The sequence below is a fragment of the Pithys albifrons genome, chromosome 6 (assembly GCF_047495875.1).
Source record: "Pithys albifrons albifrons isolate INPA30051 chromosome 6, PitAlb_v1, whole genome shotgun sequence".
Taxonomy (NCBI): domain Eukaryota; kingdom Metazoa; phylum Chordata; class Aves; order Passeriformes; family Thamnophilidae; genus Pithys; species Pithys albifrons.
In genome coordinates, this window is record NC_092463.1 from 22,219,901 (window position 1) to 22,243,834 (window position 23,934).

Here is a 23,934-nt window from a genome sequence, read left to right on the forward strand (position 1 = left end):
ATGCCTGGGGTCTGTGGGAACACAGCACCATCTTGTGGAGTGAATGGAAGAAGTATAAGAAACAAGGAATAAGGATTTCAGCACTTCAGACATCTGCAGCTTGGCTTTTTGACAGCCTGCTCTTCTAGAAGGTTAACAAATCTCTCTATCGAATTTGTGCTTTATAAAAAAAGTTCACTGCAGATCTATAAAGAACAAATGAACAACAAACAGCTCCCTATTTTTATCTCTCAAACTCATCACTGTTAACATAAACACTGGGGGCCTCTTCATAAATAGAGTGTGGGCAGACAACCATCTGTACTGAATGTTATTTGCCAGCAGGCCTAGCACAGCTGTGAGCCCCCTTTTCTCGCAAGTCTGAATCTCCTCTGCCTAAGGTGGGCAAAGAAAACAAGCCTCAAAATACTAACCTTGCCAGGACTAACAACTTATACTTCCATTTATTTAGTACGGAAAAGAAAAAGGCCCTTTTCCATTTAGAAAAAGAAGGAAACTCAGAAAACCAGCTGTTCCACCCTCTTCAGTATTTTGTCCCAGATATGGAGGTATGTTTGCATTTTGTCTGAGAAGGAGCAGCTTAAGTTACCCAGCTGGTTCACATCTTACTGGTAATAAATAAGGATTTCCAGGCACCACTGAAAGCATGAAGACCTGATTAGTTTCTATTTCACTGGCAGGTAGAAATTCATCTCTGCAACAGAAAGCATTGAAGTGTCCTGGCTTCTAAAGGAGGTAGGCAAATACAGGGATCTCTGTGCAGGAGGATATAGTCAATCTTACTTTCAGCTCCTTCTAAAGTATTGTGCTCAACCTAGTCCCACTTAGCAAATACTTTGAAGATTTTTCTTAGTTCATCCTGGTCTCCAGGATGAAAGTTTTTTAAAGCAGAAAGCACTATGATATATTGTCTATGCATTTTGAATAGCTCCCATAATGAATTTAGTACAGGTCTCTCAAGTGTGATATTTGGGCTAAGTAGGTTTTCTGATGTGCCTAAATTAAGTTTAAATGACTTCAACTATCAATATTCTGTGCATATGAGCTACCAGCAGCAATTTCACAGCCAAGCAGGAATCTCCCTGAGGATGCTTCCCTTAAGACAAAGCACAAATTCATGTTTCAAGTATCCATCAGAAGTATCTCTATTTCAGTAGAATGAGGTAAGGGATTTAAGCCTTTAGCCTCTTCCAGTGGGGATGAGTGTAGAGTAAATTCGCTACTGGTAACAAGGGCAAAAAAAAAAAAACAGAGAAAAAAAGAATGACAAAAGAGACTGGTGGTTTGGTTTTGGGGGTTTTGGTTTTTTGGTTATGGTTGTTTGGGGTTTTTTTCTGACCATACAAACACTTAACTCCTATGATTTGTGTTTAACAACAGCAAGCATAGACAATTCTAAGCCCACTTCCCAGCATACAAAAAACTATAACAAGATAAATTCTTAGGATATTCCCCATGCTACAGCACTATATGCTTCAAGATAATGTAGCATGTAGGATTAACATGGTGCCCTACCTAGCTTAACATACCATGCAAATATTCACAACTCAGCAATAGTTCAGATTGGTATTTAAGGTACCTATGCATAGCAACTCTCCTACTTGTTATATATTCTGCACAGCTGACAGTATGATTACAAGAGATCAAAATCATGCCCCATTGTGTAATTTTACATGTTTTCTGATGTCAAATATTATGCCCATTGACCTCAAGATATATACTGGTATTTCTGTCTCTCAACACATACACACTCCCTCGACTAGACTTTCTCTTGTCCCATATCACGTAGCTGGAGTGCCTATGAACATCTGCCAGCAGTCGGATTCATAGTCACTGCTTCTGAGAACTTCTGCTCATTCACACAGAGCAAGGGCTTGAAAGCCAGGTCTGCTCAGTTCTGCACTGGTAACACAACCAATCCAGTGTTACAACAGCAAAGCAGAAAAATGACCCTTTGCTGATGTCAGCAGTAGTTCTGCTTTCTGCAACATGCAGTTGTCTTGGATCTATAATTTAAACCCTGGAGCACAGGCACTACTCATGACAGCCCGCAGTTCCAAGTGAAAGACACCTGACTGCTGAAGTCTCCAGTAGTAAAAAGAAATACTGATATTAAGCATCTCTCCAGCAAATTCTCTGTGACAGATGAACTCTTTAAGACACAGATGTTTCTAAGGGATCGACAAACTGTGTGATGGATGAGTTGTGATTTTGCTATCTATCTATCTTCATCATTTGCCTGAGATCAGAGGGCAGAAGGGTAACAGACAGAAGGTCATTTAGTGAATCTGAAAAAGAAAAAAAAAGAAAATAAAACAAGTATGACAAATAGTTATGGGAAGCCAGCAAACGTGACACCAGCTTTGCTGTGGTCAAGCAATGCAATTAGGTTTCACATCAGAGACAAGAGGAAGAATAGAGCTCCAACCACACTTCCTTCAAAATAAACATATCACAGTCTCTGAAGAAAAATATGCTTATATTTGGCAGTTGTATTATTAAAACCAGAGTCTAGTCAAGAAACTCTGGTCTAGAGGTCAGTTATGTTTTCTGAGACAGTCACTCAACAGACAGGATCACAACTACTCTCAGGTTGCTGCTTAGAGACACCTGAACAAAAGCATGGTACAAAGATAAAACTGTTTTCTTTGGGACAGAGTAATTGTCTACTCTCTTTCCCCATCCTGCTCAAGATCACCCTCTCGAGTACCCTGCTGGCAACAGAAACATCCTGAACGGTATCTCCCAGCCCAGCGAGCTCACCTCAAGCTCATGCTGCCTATGTCCAACATAAAGGTCTGGGAAGAGCCTCAGGAAATCACAGTACAGCAGCTCATTATATAATAAGCCTAGGCAGAGGAGAATGAACTAGTTTAAGTCAGCATTTTTAAAGTAAGACTAGTTTTCTTATTTCTCAGGTTTTTAAGTGTTCTCTGCTAATTTTCAAGATAAATTCATCCTTTTGATGCAGTCAATAAATCCTGAACTTTGTTTTGAAAATAATGAAATTGACCACATCCTGCTCCTTTAGTCCTCCCTCACTGTTTATCCTGGTAAGTTTTTTCACTGAAAAAGGCAAAGCTTTACTTGCCCCAAATGTGCAGTTTTAACTGATTAAACCACCCGCCATGCAAAATTTTCACTAGCACTATATGCACCCTGACCATACGCACTGAAATGACAAATGCAGATTTGGAGGCTTTTTCTTCTGTGGACAGTCATTAGCTAACAAGGCTTTCAGTTAACACACCTCAATGGAATTCATGTTATATGGTTGCTCTTGGGTTTTTTTACTGAAAAGTTTATTTCCTTCCACAATCATCAAAATTCTTTTGTGGTTCAAAATCTCTGAGGATAGAAAAAGGCAACTGAGGTTCCAGACCCCACTCCCAGTATTTGCACAGGCCTCAGATGTCAGTACATGACTAAGCACCTCCACAAAGATAATGAAATCCATGAGAACAGGCTTCCCTGTACAAAGCTTGTTTCACAGGTACCCAAGAAGCCAGTTTCAATCTGCTCCTCAGGGATCATTATTAAGATAACTTTAATCAAGGTTTTTCATCTAATCCTCAATGTTCTACAGCTGAGATTATTATACCAGCTCCTGGGTAACAAAATTGCAACATAATAAAGGTATATCCCTATATAGAGCTAAACTCCAGTGGAGATCAATAGGTAGCCTTCTGCCAATGACAGGAAATAATTAGTACATTAGGCAGCCTGGATAGTGAACAAAGAATCTCCTTCAGGACCTCTGGCTCCTCCTGCCTTTGTTTTTCCTGTTAACAATTTCCATTGCAAAAGCCAGAATAAGCTAAAAGATCTGTCTCTCTCTCTCTCTCCTGACCCCAGCCTTGTCCCTGAGTTAGCCCCAGACTTGAATGTTCAAAAGCCAGCAAGAAGACAAAAGCTGAAGAATTGTAGCACTGCCTGAATCTCTCTTAGTTGGCATTCTCTCGGCTACCCACACCCTATAAATATTTTACGACATAGATTTATCCACATAATGACGGCAATCTTAAAGGTAGCTCTCAGTCTAAGGTATAAAAACATATATGTGCATCTTAAATATAAAACAGTTAAGCATATTTGATATATGGACTCCAAGAATCCCACACCAGATTTCAATCTGCTAGTATTGGCATAAATCTTGAGTTACCTCAGTGAAATCAAAATAACTACTTTGTAATTATAAATGCTACCACAAAGTAACGTCCATAAAATACAAAATAACACCTTCATCTTCGTCTATTTGTTCTCACCATTACCATAGGGTCCTCTTTGCAGACTGTTTTCTACATAGACAATCTGGGAAATAAACAATAATCACCATGAGCACCCAACAGGAATAAGGAGGCAATATGGCATGTACTACAGCAGACAGCTCCATGCTGTCTGGCAAAGCACTAAGTGAAGCCTATTCCATCTCATCAACACCATTACACTCCATCTATCACAATCAGACTCAGAGCAATGGCGCAGACATCTAACTCAGTTGGGTGCTGCAAAGATGGGAGAGCACACAAAACCAGCTGGGGCAAAAAATGCATTAAAAATTATTGCAAGTCAGAGCAACCATGCAGGATAGCAGACCCAGCAGGGGAATCACATTTTGGTAATCCATAGTGCCAGTTACAACACACGTATAGGGAATTGGAGGTAACAATCAAAGTCAGCTGTGCTTTCATCTGGACTGGTGACTGGGGCATCCCATTGCAGATCAACAGCAACAGGTGAAAGATCAACTGAATTTTGCAAGGGTTTTTTTTCCCTTCTCTGCAAAAGTACAGGTACTATCTGCATACCATGTGACACCCAAAATTCCTCATTCTGATGAAAACATAGTTAGTGTGAGATTATTGACAGTATTTGGACAATACAATTGAGGATAGAAATTTCATGCCATTATGTGAAAAAAAATTCCACTTAAAACAAAGGTCCTCAAGCTCAGGATGACTTTTGCCCATAAAATCCAACTCTACAAATATTTTTCATCTGCCAAATTCAGTACTGTACAATCTTCTGTGGAGAAGCTGCTCTAAGAAGAAAAGAATCTCTAAAGAGTAAAATTGACAGCTGAAGACCTGTTCCAGTATTTTTCTGAGTTTTTACATTTACTGCTTCTTAAATACAAACGTGCAGGATATTACAAGGAAAAAGAGAAATTTAAAATTAGTCAAATCCCTGTTACACCAGAAAATTTAGAACACTTGATTTATTATCTTACATTTTGTCAAAAGATGTGCTTAGAGATCATCATAGACCAGAGGAGCTTAGGCTAAAAGAATAGACTCCTATTCTGCTGTACAACATTTCTGCTCATGTTGTCAACTCACATCAGTATCTTATCGTGTTTACACCCTGGGCATGCCATTATGGAAGGAACAGTTTCAGAGGTCAGCTCTTTCATGGGGCAAAATACCCAGGACACAGTACTATTCACTCTGCTACTTTTAACATGAAAAGTGATAATTATTGCCATGACTACTAAAGAGTACCACATTAGCAAAAAAAATACTGTCAGAGAGAACAGAGATCACAAGCAACAAAATTATGGTGAGAGTCTTCTGTGACATGCCTATGAAAATGGCATAGCTGCTGAGCAGTGTCAGGAAATGAATTAACTGCTTGAACTGCTCAGAGGTGGATAATAGAAGCTGTAATCACTCCCACCTGTAAAAAGTCTCTCTCCTTCCATGCTATTGAAGTCTGTAGCATGGCTGGACCATAGCTTATGTGCTGACAGCAGCCAGGTGCACACAGATATCAATGACTGATTACAGCTCTCATTCTAAATGCTCCTTCTGCCAAGCTGTTGAAGGAATCAAAATTAAATTACTCACTAGAGACCTACCTGCATTTTGGGGATCACAAAAGGATAAAGTTGGCTGGCTTTCACAATTAAACACTTAAATGGCATTGGCTAGCTTGACATTAAACATTTTTATGTCAGGGCACCTTGAGAAGCTGAAAGGGGCAGATGAAGCAATTCCAAGAAGCACCTGTCACTCAAATTCCCTCTTTCTCACCCAAAATAGGGACATAAATTTCTCTCTCTAATGTTGACAGCACTGCCTATTCCAGATTACTCCCGAAGGGAACAAGGGGCAAACAAGCTCCTGATCTGCAGACTGACCTGATGTTTTACAGCTGTTACTCAGGGAAGGGGAAATGCCTTACAGTACACTGAAAACAATGAGCTTTCTTAAACCACTGAAGTGCTAAGGCAATTATGTAGAGGGCTATTACTAAGCATCATAAAAGTGCACAGTGCTTTAATAAGAAGTAGCACCACATCCTTGCCCTAAAGATGTTAGTCCTTGGAGCTGCAGCACAAAAGTAAACAGCGGTAAGGGTGAAAGCAGGGTTTATAACTCAAATCACAAGGGCACGATTTACATCATGTACTAAAGCACACAGTTGAATTTCCCTTCCTATTAATCCAAATTCTCAGATGATAAGGTCTTTCACAGTCAGAAGATGCCAAAGACTTAGGTTAGGAACTGGAAATAAGCCATTGGCCAGAAAACACTAGCTATAATATGTAAAAGAGCACTAGGTAAGCAAGAACAAAACACGAGGAAGTAAGAATTAGGCAGAGTGTCTGACCTGCTGTAATGAAGTATGATTCACTCATAGATCAGAGGTGACTCTTGCTTCATGTAGGGTGGATGTCTCTGTAGCATCAAAGGCAAATCCCTAAGCATGCTGATATTTAAACAGCTGACTGGTTTGGCCATGCATGACTAATGAAGTCTATGCAGATTTTATTTTTACACACTAGCAACCTCTTGCTCTCTGACTCAGTAACTGAGTAAGCTGTGCACATTAGAAACAAATGGGTGATAATTAAACATGAACAATGAAGAGGGTTTCTGTAAGTAAATCAAGCTGAGTGTACTGGCATTTACATTAAAAGAGGTCATGAAGTCTGGACAAAAATTGGCCCAGATGATGAAGAACACAAAATACTAAAGGAGAGGGAATAGGATAGGTCTCCTGACTAGGGGCCAGAATCCTGCCATGGAGAGCACAAGCTCTAACTGCTCAGTGGCACAAAGTAAGTTTGGAGTGCAAATGGCTTATGAACACATTGGCATAAGGCATAAAGTAAGGGTTACTCATTTAGCCATTTGCCCTGCTAGCAGTCTCTTCTAATGACTACTCAGCCATGCTATTTAAACAGGCATGAGGGAAACTAGTTCTGCCACTGCATTTTTGCAACCTAGTTTACAGACCGTGCTCCAGAAGCATCAATACACTTAGGTACTCATTCATTTACTTAGGATACAAAAAGGAAGGGCATCTGTGGAAGATGGATGGGTGTGCTCTGACATCCTTGGTGTCTCACCTAGGACACACGTGGCAAAGAGGCCAGCTTTGGTCTTCCTCAATCAATCAAAAATACTTTGTGCTTTACTCTTGAGTATTGATATTAGACTTTTTTTGCTGATTTTGATATACTTCCTTTTAGGTCAGGGGAAAAATACCCGATTTTGGCTAGAAAGCATCACTCACTATGTTTACAGAACTGAAGTTATCAAAAGCTCTTCTTGTGACGGTGCTAAATTAATGAACACAGGAGCAAAATCACCATGACTCTCTTTCCCTCTAATTCCTCCCTCCTCCAAATGTGATTCACAAATAGACAGAGAAAGCACATAGGTTATGCATCACATGGATAGGGATCTGGGGAAAAACCCCAAAAACTTATTGCACAAAAGAAACCCAACAGCTCTGTATATTACCTCTCCCCCAGACAAAACCAAGCACCACTTAGCCAAGCAATCTCATTGGAAGGTTAGAAGGACTTCTTTGCTTATCAACAGGCTCTTTGAAAAGCATGGAGACTGGAGGCATATGAAGATACACGCACAAGAGCAGAGATAAACTTGGGCTGCCTTTTGTCTTTACCAATCAAGTGGAAAACTCGTTTTTAACCCAGGTGGCTATCACAACCCAGAGTTTATAAATAAATGAATAAACAACCTGTCCAACAGGCCAATCAATAGTCAGCAGATGGACTTAACTATTTCAACAAAACAACCACAAAAAAGACGTGTGAAAAGGTACTTTATACTCTGCTTGCACTAGTCATTGCTGCAGGTCATTGACCTTTTACAGGCAAACAGCTTCCATTAATACATACTTGTTTTAGCCTGGCAATTTCACCTGGAAAGCTTGACCCTCAGTGTTACTCATCTGCACAAGGCACTGAGTAAAGAAGCAGTGTTTTCTGTGATCTAGTTTGACATACGTGTACCATTGCCATTAGTTGAATTGCTAACGCCTTTTCCTATGCATTCCCTCCATGCAGGAGAGAAAATGTCACTGTTTGGCCAGACAGAGAAGAACATGAAGAACTTAAAGAATCTGTAAAGCTGTTCATAGGACAACAGTTTAAATACAGGTCATGTCTCGGGCCAGTTGCAGTGCCTAACTACCATGTTTTCATTGTGTATCCAGGTTAAGAACAGTAAAAGGATGGAGTTCATCCCAGATGCAAGACACTTTGTTAATGTTTTAGGTAAACTTCTAATTCTGCTACCTTACAAGCTTCAAGGTACACATTTCAACGCTCATTCCTAAAATCAACTGCGGTACACTAATCCTGACTTCCCACATCCTAGAGGAATATGTAAATTCTGAAAATAAGTTGAAAGCCCACATTTCTTGGACGTGATGCTGAACTAATTAAAACATTTCCAAAGACTGAAGAACGAGGAATGACTTCATAACACAAAGAACAGATCTTAAATGGCAACGAGAATGGAAAGAGCACATTCCAAATATTACCATCCATTCTATTTCTACGTTTCTTTATACCAGCCAGTGCACAGGGCAAACCTTTAAATTCCCTTTTGTACAACAGTCCTTCTCTAATAAATGTGAGGACTGGGGATGTCTGGGTGTTTTTCCATGTTTGGTGGGGTTTGGCTTTCTTTTTTTTTTTCCTAACATTGGTACATTTGTACAATAATGAATAAAGCATATTAAAACTGAATTTATGCCCCTATAACTTCCATTAATTTCTTATTCTGAGGAATCTTGATTTCTATAGAGTAAAGAACATTTAAAACAGCTACACAACAGCTAAAATTAAAGTCTTTATGATCATTTTCACTAGGAATTTTAATCGTTCTTGATAAGCAATACTAGTGAATGTATAAACATGTCTATAGCTGTACAACATGCGTCTCTGCCACCTGTGCTTCCTCTTCATCTTTCAGACACAGCAGTTCCAAGCCACTTGCATCTGAATTATTAAGTGTAACAGTCCAGCCCAGGGACAAAAATTAAAAAGCAAAAACAGATTGTCACTCCAAGGTTTCCTGAGTATTGATAAGACTGAATATCTTTGCAAAAGTTTACCCTAGCAAATAATTTTTAAAAACTCAAACACAAATAACACCTACTAATAATTAATTTGGGATAATCCAAGGAGATCATCAAGAATAATTGAAGAGAACACCATACATTCCATTTATGTCCCTCAGAAGCACTGAAATATTCTGCACCAAACACATGAAAATGCAAATTTTCCAGTGTAGACACTCAAGCTGGTGAACAGAAATGGGAAAGCAAAATATATATAGTAAGTAATTCTTTTACTACTGTTCCCATTGTGCAAAACTAGAGCCATTCTGTTTACTTCAATAGTCCATATTTACATCAGTGGGAGACCACAAATTGCTCAGAAGGTAGAAATACCCATCTACTAAATTAATAGAATTAGACCACTGTGGCCAAAAAAAATTTCTTCCAAAGAGCCTAACACATTTCTCAATAAAAGGCTTCAGGTTACACAGAAGGTATCTTCCCCTGCCATTATTTGCATTAAAATACAGTCTTAAGAGTATTTATTTCAATAAACTTTGTACTGTGTTTCCATTAGACTTGGGTACAATAGCAACCATATCTAAGGGATAGGAACAGGAATTAAACAGGAATTAAGCCTCCTCCCTCCACACAACCCAAACCACTTCCTAACCGTATCAGGAAATCAGGACTAGAACTCTGTTTTCAATGTACTGATGCACAACAAAGGGGGGAAAAAAAACCCAAACCCAAAAAACAAACACCAAAAAATCCCAAACCAAACCAAAAAACCACAAAAACAAAATATAAAAAAAATGTTATACGCACTTTTTGAAGATCCTGGCTGAAGTCTTGTTGTGTTCCAGGAGTCCATATGACTTACCTTTCAGGATCATTTTGAAACCCATATCCTCTTGTGAACATTTCTAAATCACCTGCCAGGCCTGACACTGAGACTGGCTGTTACACTGCTCACATCACCCTCACTCATATCCAACTCCCTTCTCTGCTCTGCATGGTTTCCAGCTGACAGCTCCAAAAAGCAGCAAGAAATCCCCAATTACAGACGCAGGAACCTGGCTTCCTGACACTTTGGAGCCTGCTCTAAGTCATTAGCAACAGCTTAACAAGGGCACTGCGACATTCTGGAGCTGTGAAGCCAAACACATTAGAAACAGTATCAATAATGTCAGAGATTTCCTGGACATGTATTTAAATGCAGCCCAACATGATTCAAAGCAGTGCTTCTTTCACAAAAACTGAATTACTGAACAAGCAGTTAGAGAATGGGAAAGCACGTGTCCAACTGACAAGAGCAAACCAAAACAAAAATGCAGAAAACTGGCACCAGATCTTGTGGCTTCAATATGAAATCTTTTGGGGTTTTTTTTTCTGGACCCAGAGGAGTCATTCTGAATTCCAAAGCAACCCAAAACACCAGACATGGCAGTACAGCCTATAAATGTCTCAGTAGCACCTTTTTTATACAGCGTGTCTCAACGTACGAATGCTGATTGGCCTTTCCCTATCTGGGAGAACTGTGCTGAGAGAAATGGGAGACCAGCACAGACAACACTACATATTATGAATGCCTCAAAAAAAGCAGACTTTTTGGCCTTCAGCAGAAACAGACTGTCACCATGTGCTAAACAGCTTGTCATATATGCCATCAATTCAGCTACATCTCAAAAGTGCTATCATTTCAGCCACATCTCAGACTTCTAGAGAAAGGGTTGCAAATATGACAATACTGTGACACCAATATTAAGTGAACTTTGCTGGTATCATTAATAAATTCTGCCATGAATATCCTTCATGAAAAGCTGCAGCTTGTGAGATTCAGGTGGTCAGAATAGACTGTTAGAGTCCTTTCTGGTTTTAAAATTTACACACATAATGAACCAAATTATTGAAGCCTACTGTTGTGCTTATCACAGCACTCATAATGTGGTCCTTTGTTCCCTGCCTTGGAGCAGTGAGGGAGAAGGGGACTGTCACCCTAAATAACAGTAGGCAGACAGTAGAGCTGAACTGATCTCCTCCCTCCAGGAAGAAGCAAAGGCTAAATCATCATGAGTGAAGGGAATGTCAAGAAGTTGATTATCTGCCCCCTAAAGGAAGACTTAAGGGTTTTATTCAATTATTTTATCAGAGATCTTAATAGCAATTGGCCAAGAAGAATATTCAATATTTTGCGATAAAGCAAATCAATATGCTGAGAAGCACAACAGTGCTGCTGTATGTTTAACTGATCACTGGTTTTACCTGAACTTTCTAGCAAACAGTACCCAATACTTCAGCTTAGCATACAGCAGGTATTTCAGTAGAAGACTATTTAGAAAACTACTCATTTTACATGTATTCCATGTCTTTTTCACCAACATTTGAATGAAAATCTCAAAGCATAATTCAGTACATAAAACTTAGTAATTTCTTACCTATGTAAACATTACATACAATATCTGCAAGTCATTCCTGGTTTTTCTAAACCAGGAATTCCATTAACTTCAATTATTATCATTGGCCTGGTCAAGTCTGCTTTCAAAAAGAAAAAAAAAACCCTGAGCAAAACCAGCACATGCCAAATTGCACATTTTCATTTTAATGAGAAAATAAACCTGCTGTATGCTTCATACAAACTTTCAAGGAAAAAAAGAAATTGCAATTGAAAGAACAACTAATTATATGTTCTCTGCACTTCCATATGCTAGAACTCACAGGTCACCAACACAATGGAAAAGTTTACTTACGGTCATTACACTGGCTTCCAGAATATGAAGTCATGGAGCAATCACATGTGTAGCCTTCCCATTGCTGATTACAGATGCCCTGATTCGCACAGGAATCTTCCTGGCAGGTAGTGCTTGGTCCTGGAGAAGGGACGACAAGAAAAGGGTGAAATAAAGCTGAGAGAAGCACTTCGGTCAGGCCCAAAAAATCTTTGATTCATCACTAAAATTACCATCAGGATTCTCATGCAGAAGAGAAAAAGCACTAACCAATCATTGTTCCATTCCTAGCCATGCAAGAAACTCAGGTAGAAAGAGCACAAAGACAACTGTACACTTCACAACAAAACAGCAAACCGAAACACAGAGCAAGAAGGAAGAGGGAACAGCAACATATTCCCTCTTAGGCCGGCCCAAGTCATATGTTCCAAGCTTCTTTAAAGAAATTTACAGTAAAATATGATGTGATGCAAGGATAACAAGCATGGTCAGGTTGTCCCACTTCCCTAGAAGTTTGATCCCCTTGAAGACATGAAAGCTAAGAAATGGGCTCATGAATAGTGCTTCATCCTACCCAAAGAACCCTGATATGCAGAGTCAAACTGAAGTTTTGAAGCCTCAGTTTGCCATAACTTTTGCTTTATACGTTAAGACAAAAAAAAAAGAAAGGCAAAACAAAAACCTAACTAGCACACTCTGACCAGTCCTATTACATTGGTTCCTCTGGAAACAAATCAACAAAGTCCCCAAAAGTGCTTGACATTAGTTCACAGCACTTCTCTATTCTGGAGTGGTTTGATGCCCTTAGAGGAAGCAGAGAAGGAAGCAGCTACTACTAACAAAATCACCTTTCATTGTTCTATGATTTGCAGCTAACAGTTGCTATCCTACTCAGATAAGCCTTGCAAAGACAAAATCCAAGCAATAGCAAAAAAAGTGATCTTCTGATCAGAGAGAACCTGTATGACAGTTAGTATGGCATCCACAAGGAGGTAGCTGGATTCTGAATCATGTGAGAACAGGAGTCAAACTGCAAGTCATAGATTATTATGAGTTTAGAAGTCACTTCCTGGAAAAGTGTTTTATCTTCAGCATTCTAGACAAAGGTATGCCACTCCTGTTGTGCGGTACTTCAAATACTTTAGGATAAAGTGGCTGGGCTACCTGAGGTTAATTAGCCACTTCCAGTCTAGGACAATACCAAAAGGACAAAGAAACCACTGTTCAATCCATCCCAGTATCTTTCATCAGTCTTTGCTAGCAACAGCAACTCCATAAGGTTCATCCTCCTTTTCACCCTTACTTCTTCACCATATCAGCACTACCATCTGTATTATATAGAAGAGATAGGAAAGACCAAAGTGGAGACAGCATTTTCAAATATTTTAACCTAAAATGAAACTGTTCAACCTCCATCTGACACCACCTGCAGTGATTTCACTGAAGTATTCAGTATTTCTTTGGTATTCAGACTCTGCACCTGGGCACTTCCGTATTTACAAGTCTTTGTAGAACCCACATCTAATGGGGAGCCTCACGTCAGAACATGATCCTCTCAACAATTTGAAGACCAAGCCAGGAATGGACCCTTATAGCCTTGGTCCAAGGTTCCTGCTCTTCCAACCAGATCATTTTCCCCACTGCAAGAACAGAAAGGGTGAATTTCAGTATCTTTTTAGCTATCTGTGTTTCCTTACATCTCTCCTGCAATGAGAAGGAATGTGTTACTCAGTAGTCTGATTGAATGTTAACAAAAACCTGAGCTTCTTTCAAAATTTATTACACTGTTAAAAAACCCCTACAAACCCCAAAACTTCTAGGGTAGAAGCATAAAGGTGGATAACAAAAGAAAATAAACTGTCTAAAAGAAAATTCACTTATTGAAAAGAGGCAGCCGCAGCAGCCGCAGCAAGAAAACCCCATGTTGCCACACTGAGGGAAAGTTGAGCAGAATTTTTCAACAGTTTTCCCCTCCCCTCCGCCTCTTCTTTCCACCCACCCAACTCCCATTTGCAGTCATATAAATCCCAGTGGTCTCAGTGGCACAGTGTGAAGTCAACAGATCACTTCTAGGATTACAGCAGAGCTGACAGACTTTCCAGTGTGGGCTGGTAGGCACATGTTTGTACACACTTCCCTCCTGCTTTACTCTTGTGAAAAACATGGATAAAAAATATATAATTACACATGCATCAGGTTGTGGTCTGACACTTGCTTCAGACTTGCCCTGGTCCAGCAAATAAAGGGATGATATTTAACAATTTGAAATAGAATATTAGTTGTCATTTTGCCTAAAATGTCCAAGTAATCTGAGGATAAGGAATGAGGAACACATACCTCTTACTGTACATCTAACCTCGAACTACAAATATGAATGCCAATACTCCTAGATGTATGAAGAATTTTTATACATATATATATACACACATACATACACACACACACACACACATATATATATAAAACCAGAAAGTAACTGTGACTCTATGAAACTTGATACAGCCTCAACTGTAAATAACATTATATAGAGGTGGAACAGCATTTTCAAAGACAATGTTTCTTCACTCTTCTGAGAACACTTTAATCACTAACTGGCCTTGCCAATGGGCATATCCTTTGTCTAGGTGCCACAAGGACTCTACTGAAGTAATAAGGTTCCATGAGGCCTAGCACTTGTGAATTGAGGTGTTAATAATGAAAGAGTAAAGTAAACAAAAAATAAACAGCAGAGGAACTGGACTTCACATAACAAATCTATACGATTCATAGTGAAGACATTTTATTACACATAGCACACGGTTTATATAGGGTTAGAACTACAGCTTATTGGCTAAAAAGAGTTATACATCACCACACTAGAAAGTTCAATTGGTTAGAAACCCATATCTCCCAAGTCCAATGTTTTGGAGAACTTATCCTAGATGTTTTCAAGAACCTCTCCGGTGTGCTGTGAGAAACCTGAGGAGCTTCCATGAGAAACTAACTCCTCCAAGCAGCTGTGACTTGTTTATTGTTAGCTGCCTTCAGTCTCACAGAGTCTCATATAGATCTGAACTGCTCACTTTTGATTTTACTGTAGCTACAAAAGAGTCCAGAAAGCCGAAGTATTTGAATTCATGGCCAGTAATATTGTTTCTTAATTGTATTTCACAGAAATCAATTGTAAATATTGGAACAGCATTTTCACAGAAAACAGAGGAAAAAAAAATAAAACCCCAAAACTATGAGGAATTTTGAAAGCCTGACAATACCATAAGGAAGCTTGAAGCCTGACCTGCCATCTTTAGAGTCAGTTGTGATGGCACAGCATAGATGCTGGGTATTATGCATTGCCTCACTCCTTAATACTATGGGCATTTGCATCATAAAAGGATCTTTGTCTCAGAGAAGTCATCTACTGCTGCTGCTTACAGTCCTTTCCTGATGTCATAAGCCTCTATCTGTGGCAACAGAATTTTGTTCAGAGTAACTAATAGAGATGTCATAGGGGATTAGGATTTTGGATTAAGGAGGAAAGCAACAGAAGCACAGGAAGGCTTATAAAAAATTAAGATTGTGTTACCAAGCACATGCCCTTTAGTGCTAATGAATAAGGAAAGAAGATGACAAACAACTTTGATATAAAGCAATAGAATTGTTTCTAAATTACCAATGCCATCAGGGCTCAGGTCTATTTTTAATCTCATTCCTTTGACAACACTTACAGCAGTCAAAGTATTTAAAAACAAAGTTTCAGAACCAGTCTTCACATGATAATCTGAAATACCTCTGATTTTGTTGTCTGTTTGTAGCTGGGCTTGGTGCATTGCCTTCTTCATTCTTCATCTCCCTAAATGCTCTCATCTTTTTGCCTTGTATCTTCAAAGAGGTGACCTAGTTCAGCAAGCAGGGACCAGTTTATCACTGTGTGGGTGTGCCCAAAGCTGTGTATTCTAAACCCTCCATGTCATTTCTCATGAACTGTTAACAATGGGACATTTGCAGCAGCTGCCCAGGGCACACCCAGCCCCTCAGGTTGGGTGTTAAAGAAGCCTATGAGGTAGAAGCTGTGATAACTCCCCTCCGAGGAGTCAATAGCACCTCCACATCCAGCCTGAGGGTGATTTGTCTGCTAATGGGCCATCAACAATTCCAAAATACCCCATGACTCACAGAGTCGGATCACCCATTGTGGAACACCCCTGGGGGAGGTACTGGGTGTTCCTATCTGAACCAGAGAGTTTATAATCTTGGGGTTTCGGGACTTCTGGGACCATTCGTCGGATCCAAAAGACGAGTAGAACCTCGAAGGACTGCATCTACCACTCTTAACCAGACTGTAACCATTATCTGCACCAACAGGGTTTTTTTTCCCCCTTCTTTTTACTTTGGACTCAGGGGAACCATGGGGGAGGTCTCAGAACAGGGGCTAGCAAAACACCATTCTGTTTGTGCCCCAGGGTGCTGGGTTATACCTCTGGGTTTTGTGGGGCAAAACCAATTTCTCTTTGTATCATTGCATTCAGTGTAATATTTTTATTAAATTGTAACTCTGACTTATAATCTCTTTTGTGTTGGGTTCGTTTCTCCTGCTGGTTTACCTTTAAACCAGCATTAGAGGTTAGGAAGCAATAGGAAACTATTACACAGAAGACATGTTTACAATGTTTGCAGACTAAGGTGCTTTTTGTCCTATAGTTCCTAAATTACAAATGCCACCAAGCACTAAGTTATCTCTGTCACTACCAGTCAGACGCTACGATCAATTTATACCTATAATAGATCTACAATTTACTTCTGTGAGCACTCCTCTTTCATAATCAGAGGCACCAGCCTTTTTTAATTCAACGTGCAGTACCAGTTCAGCTCAGAGAGGAATCAGGTCTTGGAAATAATATGCACCAGGCAGAAAAATAAACATGTTCTGGGACTCAGGACTAAGAAGTGCAGGTTAAGTAAGAAATGAAGTTAATCCCAATAAGTCTTCAAATTTTAGAAGAATTGGGAAAAAAGATTTTTTTTTTTCTGCATAAAAAGTGAGAAAAATTGAGTCTGAATCTCATGGAACTATCACTTCATTGGATGGACCATATCACATACACTGTCAAATACATATTGGTGGTATGACAACATTTACTTTGCATTGTAAAGTAAAGTATAGTCAAGGTTCAGTGCGTGATTCAGAAAGTTATATCCTGTATTTTGAGTCACAGGTAGTATAAAGCAGGACTATTACAGACTAATATAGCAAACCAGAACCCAAAAACCAAAGAGATTTTCAAGGACTGCAGGGCCAGCTCTTCAAGCTCTCAGTTTCATATTTTGTCAAGAACTCATCATTCCTTTCATCACCTAAATAAGGTTAGACATCTGTCAGGTTCCAAATTTAAAGTTACTGATTTTCAGAAATAACTCCAAAGCCAGCATTCTTCAGTCCTCTGAAAATGCAGCCATTTATTTCAGTGCCTTAACAGAACCTGAACACTTCATTCACCTGATGTCAGTTATGAGCCCAAATCCTTCTGTTCCAAATAAGTGGCTGGTCTGAAAACTCAAGGAACTGGGAATAGTTAAAATAACAAATATGCACAAATGTGCTTTCTTCTACAGAAAGCACATTTATCTCAAGGCGAGAGGGGAAGGGAATCAGCAGCAATGACAACCCACAAAGAATGGACCTGCAAGGCAGTGGGATTTTTTTTTTCCCATTCATGAAACCTGGCATATACCTATCTTCCTCCCTCTTGTCACCCTTCCAGTCTTCACCTCTGAGCAACATAAAAGGTCTTGAGAAACATGGTCATATGCTGGTGAGGGAAAAAAACCCAAACCAATAAAAATCCCAACCATACAACAGTCAGTCAACCGCATAAAAGGGAGTATGTCTGCACCCAAAATGCAACAAGGGACAGGGAGATGCAAATGAAGTAGAGGAAGTAAACGGCATTCAGACAAACTAAAAGCAGAAAGGAAAAACTGAAAGGGCTATATGTGAACAAGGAAAACACAGCCAACTGAAAACACAACCTTTCCTACTGCAAATCACTGCAGTACAAAAGTACCAAGCTTCATGGCCTATTCTGAAATAGCCAAACCTATTGAGCAAAGGTTGGTTTCCTGAAAAGCCAATAATACACATTATGCACTCAAGACAAATGCTTCCCTTTAGGCTTCAATCAGATCAGGTGTCTCCATCTGAAGGATAAATATTCCTATAGGGTTAGGACCCCTGGAACATTTGAGCTTGAGCTGGAATAATCTTCACAGCCATGAAAAGCCTTTAGGTTCTGAGAAGTTTGGAAAAAAAATCAAAACAAAAAAAACCAAGTCTGTTTGTTGCAGAACCTGCTTCATCCACTGCAGTGGACACCAGAAATCAAGCAGGAAGTCCTGTGCATGCATTCTGAATTCTAAAGCTGACATAGGTGACTAGAAAGAACAGTGACTGCAGCCAGAGAGATTTGATCCTTGCTGATGTCTAAACCAAATTCCAAATTCACTGCCACAGTTTAAATGGATGGCATAGTACACCCCAGTGTACTTTCAGGTCACTTTTTTTCATCACATCTGTCACAGCCTGAATGAATTTCCTAATCTTTCAAATTTCATCTTTTAGCACTTCAATTTACACTAACTTCAGAATTTCCCTAGGGACAGCACCTAATAGTCTCTAAATCCCTAACCTCTCTAAGACAGTACTTCAACTTTTTATAGCAGGAAATAGCTCAGAGATGACAACAAAATACAGTCTCCACATGCATAGAACAAAATACATCACACGAACTTCTGCCAACCTCTAGGCTGTCAAATCTTTCAGATTCAATGTTTTGTGTGTATCCAATTGCTAAAGTTATCTCAGACTGTCAGTACCTTTATCTGTTGGGTGAGAGGGTGCCTCTTAATATGCTTGTCTATTAAAAATGCTGCAGTGATAAGTTGTTTACCCATTAAAATATCTTTATTCCCCCAAAGTAATTTTTAGCCTTTTCTACTCAGCTGTAGAATACCAAACCCTACCTAAACACACATATGATATCCTGAAGTAAAGCTAATTGCTACCTGCTTATACCTGGAAAAGAGAATAGGAATATTTTAATTTGAAAATGGAATCTATTGTACTAAATCAGGTCAGCAATATCACCAGGTCTTCAAAGTAAACACGGTGAACAGAAAGAGAGTTTATGAAGCACAAGGTTACAGCCACAAAAACCTAATTCCAGTGATATGCAAAATGTTGGTAAGTCCCTACATCATAAAGTGAAACAGGAACATTTTACATGCTTTCTCTCACAATTAAACCTTTGGCCTAGACATAAAATTTCAAGGTGACTAAGCTGACACCATAACAGAAGCCATCTGTGGCTCCAGGACTGTTAAAGAGAGATATTGTCCAATGTCTCTGACTTTCCCTTATACCTGAGACCATTGTCTCCTTTTCTATAAAAATGAAGAGCATTTTTTAAACTTTCATGGCACTCAGGAATAAATTAATTTGTACTCTATATTGCAGTCTGTCCATATAAATTGGGAAGCATATTTTCACTCTCATATTTTAAAGGACTCATTTTTAATGCCATGGAAAACATCTCTTTGGTTACACTAGTCTCTGAGACCTACTAATTTCTAAAAGGCATGATTCCTCACTTAAATTCCAGGGAACTAGGCTGAAGGGTCTCTGAGAATAGCATATCTATTTCTTTCTTATTCTCATGAAAGGTGAGCAACCTACTGACTTCCTCACATAACTCCTTGACCTTGTGACACAGTTCCTCAACAAGAACACACCTTCCGCAGAGGAGATGACACTCAGTCCCAGCTTTCTGGACAGGCACCAGGCACTCTTTACAACCAGAGACCTGCAGAGCTACATCTACTCTCGGAAGGTCTGTTTCTGTGGAAGCCTGTGACATCACTGCTGCAGCAACAGCCACTGGGGAATGAGCTCTGTGACACATAAGAACAATAATTTTGGAAGCTCTGACTACTGAGACTGGGGAGAAGGGGCCTTCTCATTCCCCTCAGTGTTAGTGGCTGCTCCTATATGCTGCTCTCAGGTTCTGCTACTGTGTTGGCCCTCCTATGGGGAGGTGCCCTTCCTGCCCAGATCACAGCTTGTAAAATGCAATTCTAAATATTAAGGGAGTTTATACTTTAGAGATTTTTTTGCTTTAAATTGAAATTCTAGAACGATATTTTACTCGCCTTTTTTTCACAGTCTAAGTTAAAAAAATAAAAAAACCCAACCTAATCAGCTTTTACCTCCTGATCTCACTCCTTAAGTTCTCACACCTGAAAAAAACTGTGAGCTTTTTGTTTTTTAAAGCTCCAAGGGTCTTCTATGTAGCTACACATAAAAGCTATTTGCCTAAACAAATATGAGGCTTTTCAGGAAATCAACTGGGGCTCTTACAGCTATTCAGAGATTGATACAGTCAAACCCCCCAGGTAAACCAAAGCAGCTCCATTGTTTGCTGTCTCCTTCTTCAACCCAGATATCCCCCTCCACAGAGGGCAGCGTTTGTCATTCTGGTCCTGTCTCAGAGGTGTGACTGCATCCAGTAAAAGGCATCAAATGTTACACAAAAGCATCTTTCAGTTCAAACCAGTAATTGGGAAGAACAACCTTCTCTACCTTGCAGGTCAGCTTTGTTCAACTCAACTTTGTTAGCAAAAAAAAAAAAAAAGGGAAGAAAAAAAGAAAAGAAAAGGCAAAAAATCCCAATAAACAACAGATTAGTATAAGGATAGATAAACCAGGGTGATATTACTTTGAATAAATAAAAGCAATTGATATAATCATCACAGCCAACATGCATAATCAATACATGCAGGAGTTACAATGTAAGCAACAGGGCACATAGGGACAGGACAATGAGTACCTTAATGAAACAAACTAACAAACAGATGACAAAACCAAATAAAAGGAAAGGAAATGCACTTCATTCACACTCACACAATCACAGAATTTACAGATAGTACACAGAGAAAAAAAATATCACCTTCTTAAACCCATCTCTCAGCATTTATCAATAACTTAAGAGAGATTTTGTCTCATTTGAGAAACACTTAGAATCCATTTAAGCAAAAAAATAAAATCTATTTGACTTTCAGTACATGTGTCAAGCATATTTTGTTTTTGTTTCTATATCCAGTCTGGATCTGAATTTAAATTCTCTGCCTCCCATAAAAGCAATGATTGCTCCAGCTTTTTTTCCAAAGTGGATTTATTGCCAGAAAACAGTAGGGGACTGATAACTCTGTAAGACAACAATCTTTGTTTATCCCAAGAACTGAACTTGACCCTGGACATAAAGCCACAGTAAAACCTTGCCTCTTCACAAGCTGTCACTTGCTCATGGATTTCAACACATCCTTACGAAAACTTGGATCAACTGGAAAAGAGACAGCTCAGGCTTTAGACCAATACAGTCTTTGTCAATGTCACCAGAGCAATCAACAAAAATATTGCACCAGGTCATTCTTTCACATAGGTGGGAATGATCTTGTTGTCTGTGGTTAAATCATAGTCCACATGGCAAAAGAAAATCATAAATCTGACTGTATAAAGATCCAGACACACTTTTTGAAAATTAAAGAACATTAAAAAGAGAAACACTACTACAGATCCTCTTCCATATAGACATAGATTTCTTTTTTTTTTTATTCAATGGAGTCCAGTTTACACAGAAGTCACATAGATTTTTGACATATTATACCTTGATTCTAAGTTTTCTCTTTCAGTATGGAAAAAGCAGAGGACTGGCAGGAGTTCCTCAATCCCTTGCCACTGAAGGTTACATATTTCTATTACACAGCACAATGGAAATAAGAAAACATCAAATCAATGACCTCATTGCTCCAAAGATGGGTATTTAAGAAGTATACACTTACCTTCTTAAACTTCTGTTCCTAAAAAATTGTAATGTCACAGCTGATATTGAAGAGAGACTGATAGATCTGCTTTTTACAGTTACAACCCAATAAATTAGAACTGACATGTACAGATCCCATTTCCTGAGTTTCCTAAGAATTTTACCATTTTGAATCTTTGCTATTGTTTCAGAGCCCATGAATGGCTCAAGATGGCAATTACCTTCCCTTTTTAGATGGTCAGATATTCCTTCCTTTTGGAACTGCTTTACTATATAGAACTATAAAATCCCTTTTTCCATGAACAGAATTCAAAAGAAAGGGGGGAGGAGTAGAAAGAGAAGGATGCGTTACTTCATGCATCATCTTCAACACTTATTCTAACAAAGTAATTTCTCTATAACAAACAAATACTTTTCCTACTGCCCCACTCCTCATCTTCTTTGTAGCTGAGCTGAAGCAAAGCTCAGATTTGTTCCATTATTTCAGTAGCACTATGAGAATGGAATACAAAAGCATAAAGAACAGGAGAGATGTCAAACTATCATGGAGCAAATTAACACTCCACTCCTCAATGGACAAACTTTGATTTCAGAAAGAAAGCGAAGTATGACCAAATTTGAAGTTTCTCTACTGAGCAGATGAAGGGTGAAATCCTTTCTGACATTATCCTGCTGTGAGATTTTAAGCATGAGATTAGATTTTCTGTTTTCCACATACTGCTTAGTATGCAAAATGTGTTTCTGAATATCCAGCCTGAATGTGTCATTCATGCTTTTCATGCATCAGTGAATTCCAAAGGTTAACTATAGTAGTTTATGGAAAGTTGCAAAAGATTATGATTTTACTGCAGGATCTGGAAAGAAGATTAAATTAGGACAAAAGAAAAGTCCCAAAACATCTGGAACAGTGTCAGCCAGTTTAATAATAGTCACTCTCCTTTGTAAGAAACAAAGTGGTACAGGTGGGGAAGAAGCAACATCTCTAATGCACATGAAAAAAACTACCTTGTAGAAAAATTACAATGTTCTTTAATTACTGCTGTTAGGTTTGTTTGGTAGGGGGCAGGATGGGGTGAACACATTTAGAATGTAGAGCTAAATTACAGATAGCTCTACCACCCATTGTAAGCAACATAAGGGTGTCCAAATAAAGGGAAGAAAAACATGGGAGAACATATGGCAAATTAATAAAGACATGAAAAAACACCTGAAATGCAGAAAGTACTCATTAATATTGAGGGCATCCTCCTTAAACTCCACAAAAGGTTGGCCATCTGCTTAACTTGTTCCAGGACCATCGAGGAAAATGCAGTGAGTTACTCAGTCTAGATTTCTATGGATTGAATAAAGTGATCCATTCATCTAGTAGTAAGATCAGGAATGAAGAGGTCAGCATAAAGAATTGATTTTAAAAGTCCAGAAGAGAGAAAGAGTTGATCTGAAGTTTAAATTGTTTATTTTCAAGGAGGGAAAGGAGGTGACCTGGAACAATTTCTTTCATCTATGAACTCTTACATACACACCGCAATGCAGACATCTTTTCTCTCAAAATGTGCATGTCTGATGTGGAAATAGCTTGTATTACTCCAACTCAGGAGTATAAAAATTTCCAACCACTCCCCCCAGACTGTTGTGATGGAGACTGGAGAAAACCAGGTCCTGACAGAAGACTTCTTTTCTTCAGTTTCAAGTGTTTTCCTAATCTCTAGGAGCCTCCATTCACTGTTTCAAAGTGGTCTGGAAGACATAGTTGAATTTCATACTTACATCACAAATAGATCAATACCTTGCAGATGAATTTTATGGGTGGGGACAGCAAGGACCAAAGTAGGTGGCAGATTTGTCTGCAAGCTTCCAGCAGAAGAGCCCCCAATATTTTAAGTCCTTTCTGAGAACTGATTTTGTCTCCAGAGTTTTCAGTACCCTGACTCAACACTGACACAAGGACCATTTAGGTCTTAGCACTTCCCTACCTTCAGCAGCTTTTCTCTCAGGCCCTCTTGGGTAGGGGGCAGGACCCTCCTGTTACCTAA

At 39.1% G+C, this 23,934-nt stretch overlaps 1 protein-coding gene across 1 annotated transcript in view; it reads right to left on the bottom strand.

Moving 5' to 3' along the window:
- The window catches only part of NRXN3 (neurexin 3), a 1,004,771-nt gene that overhangs the window by 539,323 nt on the left and 441,514 nt on the right, over positions 1 to 23,934 (bottom strand). Inside the window, exon 16 of the mRNA XM_071557744.1 lies at positions 12,072 to 12,191. Within this exon, the coding sequence (XP_071413845.1) occupies positions 12,072 to 12,191 (120 nt within the window). The remainder of the gene's footprint in view (positions 1 to 12,071; positions 12,192 to 23,934) is intronic.